Here is a 7,396-nt window from a genome sequence, read left to right on the forward strand (position 1 = left end):
GCATGACAAGGTACGGTTGGCCTTCCTAACTGCCTCCCCACACTGCCGGCCCATGTTCATCTTGGAGTCAATGATGACTCCAAGATCCTTGGTGCAGGGGGCTGGACCCAATGATCTTCCAAGGTTCCTTCCAGCCTTAAAATCTATGAATTTATGAGTCTGCTCCAATGCGTGCTAATTACCACGTGTGGGAGCAGCAGTCCGTCACATGTATAAGTGCCCCTAGTTCTGAATCTTGCCTTCGTGGATTATCTTAGTCCATGATCAGTTTGATTTGGGTTTTCTGTCGGTTGGGATTTTAACACATAGAATATGATTCTAAATTGTGCTTACCATTGTCCAGTCAAAGCTTGTGTATTGCACTGAACTGAGATCTCCTGTTTAATACAATCTTTAGAATTCACTTTTAAGAGAAACCAAGCTGTTCCCAATCCTTGCATCATTGATATTCTGGCATGTTATGCTCTGAGTAATTCTCATTTTGCGAGCCTGTCATATGTATTTTATGTATATTACCGCTAAGGTTTCTTCTGGTTATCTCAAGGAAACGTTTAATGAAACGGTTTTCATTTTTATAGATTGATTGGGCATTTTTTGCTTTTTGCGAAGGAAGCCCCTTCCATAAGGTAGAAGACTTTGGGGTGTAAGTGGTTATAAGGGGAAATTGGGACTCTTGGGTTGAAATTCTGGCATGTGTTAGACATGAGGTTAAACTGGATAACCTGAGGATTTCTTTCAGCTGTAATGTTCAGGTTTTTTCATAGATTAACCTCATTTTTTGTTACACTTCTCAGTTCCTTCTTGGAGGGACCATGTTGTAGAGCCCTTGAGAGACCCAAACCCTTCAGATCTCCTGGAGGTATGTGATTAATAAATGGCTTTGTATTTGTTCTCTTCCATCTCCTTCATGCATGTGCGCGTATGTACATGTACAGCTTAGATATAATGAAAACAGATATTTTGCCATTGGTCCAGTTTTCTGGTTTTAAAGTAAGAGCTTAAACAAGTTTTTGTCTTGTGGAGTTTCTTATTGCTCTAGGGAGGCATTGGGTATATATGACCAATGTGGAAATATTAGGTTTTGTTGCTGGACTAAGAGTCCCTTTATTCTTTCCAGCTTCATAGCAAACAGCAGCAACCTGTCAGAACTTTTATTTGATGGCTACTGAACTGTTTGAGCAAATACATGCTTTAGTTTTACAACCAGGTGTGGCTGTGGAGAGTTGACTCACCAGTTTCAACACAGAGCTTTTATTTTTATTTGGATTTTGATGTTCATGTTGCAGTTACTCTGTCAGCCATCCCTGTTTTAAAGGGAAAACAGACTGCAGTAGGTGAAGGAATGCATTCGGGACTGCTGGTCAGGAGAGCACTAACCACCTCTGTTCTCTTTGCAGAATCTAGATGACAGTGTATTTTCCAAAAGGCATGCAAAACTGGAGCTGGATGAGAAGAGGAGGAAAAGGTGAGGGCAACAATTCATCCCTTCAACAACATGTGCTCTTCTCTCCTGCTCCGTGTGTTGAATGCTGCAATTATAGGTGTTATGGTCTCTGAATCTGCAGAACCTCTAAGGAGTTGCTGAAACTTCTTCAGAATCCAATGTGTTTGCACACATTGAGGATGGGTTCTGAACATTAAAAGCTTAGGTGGGCTAAGGACTTTCTGTTCTAGTTCTTCATTTGTTTTTTTTTCAAACCCTTTCCTTCCTTTTCTTCAGCCCATCGAGGGTGAGGAGAGGAATACAAAAAATTATAGGGAGTCTGCAAAACGTGTTTGAATGTGTGACTCAAAAGTTCCAGTTTAGTTTTATTATAGAGAAGTTTGATAGCAGTTTTCTAAGGCATGTAGTTAAGTTCTCCAGTGCTTGGAGTTTTGAAAGTGCAAAAAGACTGCACTTCATTCTAGTACATCCACAAGCAGTTAAGTTGGGTGAAATGTCCTGGCCAGTTAGACAAGATCCCAGGCTGGATGGTCATAACGCCTTCATGAGCTTTTGTTTGTTGTGTTCCTAATGATAGCCTAGAGGCAGCAGGGGATTGTAGAAACTGGCTATGGAAGAAACTGTTGGGGAAGGGCAGAGTGTTAGATGACTTGCTACTGTAGGATTCTGGTTAGAATATACAAGGAAACCAGCAAAGTCCTTTGTTTTTCTTCTTCATTCATGTACTAGGAATAGTGTCAGCAAGAAGCTTGTATGGCACTGAGATTGACAAGAACTTGTACTCCATTTTGGTGGGGGGCAGTGATCAGAATGCTGGCTAGTTACTTCCCAGTAACTGAGTGGGTGTTTAGTTTGCAGTCTTTATCAAATTAGAGCAGAAATATTTTAAGTTTGAATGACCATGTTCTTAGAGATTACTCCACTTTCTTTGTGTCATCTGTCCAGGGTGGATTTGATTTAAATCGAATCAGTTTAAATCCTGATTTAAATCACAATTTAAATCACTGGTCAGGAAGCCACAATTTAATCATTGTTTTCTACAAAAAGTGCATTCCTGTTTGATATACTTTATTCATGTAACTTTTTGAAACTGCACTTTTAGAGAGCGGTAAGAGCTTGACTCTGTGTACCCAAATTTACAGAGACAGAGGGCTGATGGGTCGGTAATCAGGTCTGTTCTTCTCCATATACTGCTGTTAACAAGGATGTTATCTGTAGAGACACAAATCCACAGTTTTGCAGAGATGCTTAGTGGGATCTTCTAGATTGAGCACTGAGTCCCATTGGGTGGAGTGGTTTTCTTTAATCTTTACTAATCTATAGAGGAGCCTCTGGGAACCGCATAAGATTGGGACCCTAATATAGTCTATGGTGTGTTCTGACCTATTTATAAAACATTTCTAAAAAAGGTTACATGAATATATTGTCTCAAATAGTATATAGATGTTATAATCTAAGTTATAATCTTTAAGTCTGTAGAGTCTTTTCATGATGATATCTTTGAGCTTTAACACATCTTAAATTGAAATGATCTTTATATATGTTTATTTTTTTAAAACGATCTTAATAAAAAATGAAAATATATGAGTAAATAAAAAAATCCAATTTAAATTTTAAAAAAAGTCACTGAGTTTTATCCACCCTGCATCTGTCCTGTGAAAATAAAAGCAAAGTTACTAGAGTTTGGGCCTGGAGAATTGAGAGCTAGGACTCCTGAATTGTTGCAGGCTCTGCCACTGACTTTGTGTGACTGTCAGCAAGTCACTCATCCACGTTATGCCTCCAGTTCACTGTACTGTAAAATGGTCCTCCTGACCTGGCCTACCCCCTACGCATATCGTTTGGCCTAATCAGGAAAAGTCTGTAAAGTCTTTTGAGATCCTTGAATAGGTGGTAGCACAAAGCTGAATAAAGTTTCTTAACTGTCTGGGTTTTATCTTTCAGATGGGATATCCAGAGGATCAGGGAACAAAGAATTCTACAGCGACTGCAGCTCAGAATGTATAAAAGGAAAGGAATTCAGGAATCTGAGCCTGAAGTTACCTCATTTTTCCCTGAGCCAGATGATGGTGAGTTCCTCATCAAACATGAATAGGAAGAGCCTGCTATAAATTGGCTGGTCTCTAGTTATATCCTAATTGTCCATGTGGATAAGTGTGCAGCTTAATAACCTTCTTTTATCGTATCTTTCTCCTAACAGTGGAAAGCTTGCTGATTACCCCCTACTTGCCTGTTGTAGCATTTGGCCGACCATTACCAAAACTAACCCCACAGTAAGTATTTTCCCTTTTGTAAAACTTAGATGTACCTCCTCTGAAAGCACAAGATGAACTCCCTTTCCAGATTCATCTAGAAATGATGTTCAGTAGAACCCAGCAGCCACTGAGTCCTAACTAAGCTTTCAAAGAGTGTCCAGGCTGGTCAGCAGCTCAGTATTCTCCTGTCCAGTAGTTCAGTTAGTGTATTAGTGTCACAGAGCATGCAGGTGCCATGCTCCTTAAAGCAGGAACAGCCAGGGAGAGAGCCCTAGCAGTGAGTGGGGAGTCCAGCTGCTAGTTACCAGGGCAGCTGGGTTCACAGGTGCTGGTTGCTAGGGCAACCGCTGGGTAGTCAGCTGACAGGAAGGGGCAGGGCCTGCACTTATAAACCCCAGGAGCAAAGCCAGGAGGGCAGTGCTCCACTGGCAGCCATGGGAGAAGGAGCTCTGCTGGGGCAAGTGGAGTGGAGAAGTCTGAAGGACCAAGCAGCTCCTGTCTGCTGTTATGGGTGGAGAATTCCCTGGTAGGGACTGAATGAGACTTTTCATTGTAGCCCAAGGGCTTGAGTTTTTATTTGTAGTTTCATAAGTTCTGAAGGACTGGGTGAGCCTGTCGGGTTGGAGGAGGCCTCATAGGGCTCCATGGTAGTGTAGGGACCCTGGTGCCAGAGAGGGCACGGCATTTTGGGGTGCACTGACCCCAGCCCCTGAGAGAGGGCCGTGAGGAGCCCCAGAGCGAGGGGGTGGCAGAGTGCCAGGAAGGCAGGGGACGAGACAGGGCGGTGGAAGCCCGGGGAAGTCAAGGAGAGGGCTAAATTACAGCAGGGCCCAGGTCAAAACCACATCAGTACCATCTGCAAGGCTTGGGCTGTGGTGTAGGGGAGGAAAAGGAGCTGCAGATAGCGCCCCCTGGCACCAGGGCAAAAACAGTGGGCAGCCTCCTGCTAATTACATGTATTAATTAATCAATTAAGATCAAGGTGTGGCAGGAAAGTAGGCAGGCAGTTGGCCCATAACAGGAGGGTGGCGTCATCGACAGAAAGACTCTAGTAGAGGCACTCCTGTCACAATTAGGTTGGGGAATGGGGCACAAAATGGCACCCCTGTGACTGAGTGTTTAAATTTGGTGCTGCGAGTCTAGGAGAGCAGTGTCTACAGTTCCTTTTTGTGCTTGCCTGTCCCCCTAGTGGCTACCCTAGGGTAGCATTGGAGATGGAGGACATACCATTCCTATGAAAAGGAGTGAAATTTATGCTGGAGGGAATGGGTCCAGAAGGAATCTTTGGAAAATGCCCCCTTTTCCAGAGCAGTTCTGATCACCATGTCCCTTCCTCTGGCAAGTTTATTCCTTCCTACACTGGTGCTTGATAGCATAAAATAGAAAAAAAAAACAAAATACCCATGTGGCTGCAGGACATTTTGTAGTAAATGTGAAGTAATTCTGTGTTGGGGGATATTGAAATTACAGCTGCTTTTGTCCTTGGGGCTAGAGCTCTTAGCATTAAATATGTCAAAGGACAGTTCTGTTAGGTTTTTCTTACCTTTGACTAATGTTCTTTTTGTGAGAGTTACACCCTGTAGAAAATCAGCTATATCATCTCCTTGAAAACACAGCCCATCTCTAGTTTTGTACTGAATGGGGTTTTTTTTGCTTTTTTTGGGGTTGTAGACTAAGGCTCTTTATCTTGTCTGACAGAAACTTTGAGCTGCCCTGGCTGGATGAACGAAGCCGTTGCCGGCTGGATACGCAAAAGAAGCAGACGCCTCACCGAACGTGCAGAAAATAACTGCATGGACAAGGGAGCTTTGCATTGCAATGGGTGTAGCAGGCCATTTGTAACAAGTGGCCGGGAACTTTATATGTTGTTCAGTCACATGACTCTTTGCCCTCATGTATATTCTTTGCTGATTCCTAACCCCCTCCCAATGCCTCTTGTTCAGGTTTTCTTGTTTTGCTTTCGTTCTACAAAAAACTTTACCTAGCTGATTAACTGTGGTTTTATTCGTTTTGTTTGTTTGTTCTCTCTTTTCTTGGTAGCAAGCTCTCAAGCTATTATGCTGAAGCAGTAGGGCTGGAAGCTAAAGTGGCATCTTTTTGCTGCTTGTGCAAGGTTTTTTTTCTAGCTGCTGTGGCCACTACTGTTTTGTAAGAGGCCTTGTGAAGGTAGGTGAGCCTAAAAACAAAAAAACCCAGAAGGCCTGGCTTGATAGCTGGCCCACCTGTAAGTTCTCCTCATGGTCATTGCCTACCTGTTGACTCAGCAAGTGGTGCCCATCACTCTTGCAGCTGCTTTCTCTATTTTTATGATGTGCAGCTTGGAAGCTTAAGGTTTTAGAGTGAAGGGAACTCATAAGCCCAAATCTTGCATGGTGAGAACTTGCAGATGGGGACCAACCTTAAGGTACAGCAGGCTAAGTTAGGCCAGTTCCCTTCACAGTCACTCGAAAACAAAAACCAGTCTGAGGAACGTTAGCTTGGTTGTAACTTCCTCTTGCCTGACAGATCAGGCTTCTATTATTGTGCCTGTGTTGTGCACTTTTTCTTTTTTTGGCTGCTGTTCTGTTTGTTTTGCGGGGAAGGGAGAGTATAAAACCAACTTCATTACTGCCCATTAATCCTGAGGGAAGATGGCAGATCATCATAAACAACCTGTACCACTGCGACGTTATGGCTGGACTAAGAACTGCGTCCCATTGCTGCCATGAGACACACGGTTAGTTACCTTTGTCAAAAATTGGTTAGCATATTCCTTAGTGAGACCCTCCTAGCTGGGTTACCAGTGTGAAAATGCTTCTACAGACTTTTTTGCCAGCAAATGTCATTTTTTCTATATAAGAGGGTTGGGGCGGGGGTTTGTAAGCCTTTTTTTGTGAAAATAGAATTCTATACGCACAATTTCAGTTCATTTTTATTTAAATGTTTAAGGACAGCATTGCCTGGCAATTTGTGTATTTTGTAAGAAGCTTGGATTGGCTAGAGACGACTAGAATGGTGCCTATGCTTTAGCTGTAGTGATTCCCTTCCTTTATGAAACCAGCCTTCGTTGCTGTTTTTTACACTAATGGATGATGCCAAAAGCTCCTAGTCTGAGTAACTCTTTTACTGAAGTCCTGATTTATTACTGTTCGTTGTAATTACAAAGACGGAGTTCTTTCATGGCCTTTCAGGCTTCAAAGTGAACTAGAGTCCATGTAGGTGGGGTGAGTGAGCAATGGATTCTTTGGATTTGAAAGACCAAGTTCCCCCTGTTCCTTTGCTGCACTTACCTGTCTGAGAGTTGCAGTGGTACCTTTGGAGGGCATGTGGCTGGGGGAAGGGCCCAGGGAGGAGTTTTAGTATAAGGGTGAAAATGTTAACTTTGTGTTGAAGATGTTAGCAGGCCACAGAAATTGACCCACTTGAATGATTCCTTTGAGTGTTGTGTAAAGACAGTGATCTTTTTCCTGCTTGGTGCAAACAACTTGATAAACAATACAGAAACACAAAAAGCGTTGCTTTTTTCCTCCCCCCCCCCCTGCTTCCCCCCATATCAGGGGTTTCATTATGCCCTGTGGAAAGGCTGGTGAATGTGTAACTTAAAAGTTGTTTTCTTGGGCCCTAGTTGAGGCAGTCATGGGGTCTGGAAGAGAGGCTAAAACACCTTTAGAGGGGAAAATCTCTTGTGAGGCATGGGCTCTGGTGCTACAGAGGTTGC

The 7,396-nt window shown here is 43.1% G+C and overlaps 1 protein-coding gene and 1 long non-coding RNA gene across 3 annotated transcripts in view; both read left to right on the forward strand.

Moving 5' to 3' along the window:
- MSL1 (male specific lethal 1 homolog) overlaps positions 1-7,182 on the forward strand; it is a 15,822-nt gene extending 8,640 nt beyond the window's left edge. The window contains exons 3-7 of one of the 2 annotated variants that reach the window (XM_019550339.1): positions 795-859; positions 1,398-1,465; positions 3,389-3,513; positions 3,645-3,717; positions 5,364-5,447. In XM_019550339.1, coding sequence (XP_019405884.1) covers positions 795-859; positions 1,398-1,465; positions 3,389-3,513; positions 3,645-3,717; positions 5,364-5,370 — 338 coding nt within the window. In that variant the 3' untranslated portion in view covers positions 5,371-5,447. Of the gene's footprint in view, positions 1-794; positions 860-1,397; positions 1,466-3,388; positions 3,514-3,644; positions 3,718-5,363 lie in introns of both variants that reach the window. The other variant, XM_019550337.1, reaches the window with a different exon arrangement.
- A 124-nt stretch (positions 7,183-7,306) lies between these two features.
- The window catches only part of LOC109320305, a 1,398-nt gene continuing 1,308 nt past the window's right edge, over positions 7,307-7,396 (forward strand). Inside the window, exon 1 of the long non-coding RNA XR_002103774.1 lies at positions 7,307-7,391. This is a non-coding gene — a long non-coding RNA (uncharacterized LOC109320305). The remainder of the gene's footprint in view (positions 7,392-7,396) is intronic.

Source organism: Crocodylus porosus, unplaced genomic scaffold (assembly GCF_001723895.1).
Source record: "Crocodylus porosus isolate Cpor-Errol unplaced genomic scaffold, CroPor_comp1, whole genome shotgun sequence".
NCBI classification, from domain to species: Eukaryota; Metazoa; Chordata; order Crocodylia; family Crocodylidae; genus Crocodylus; species Crocodylus porosus.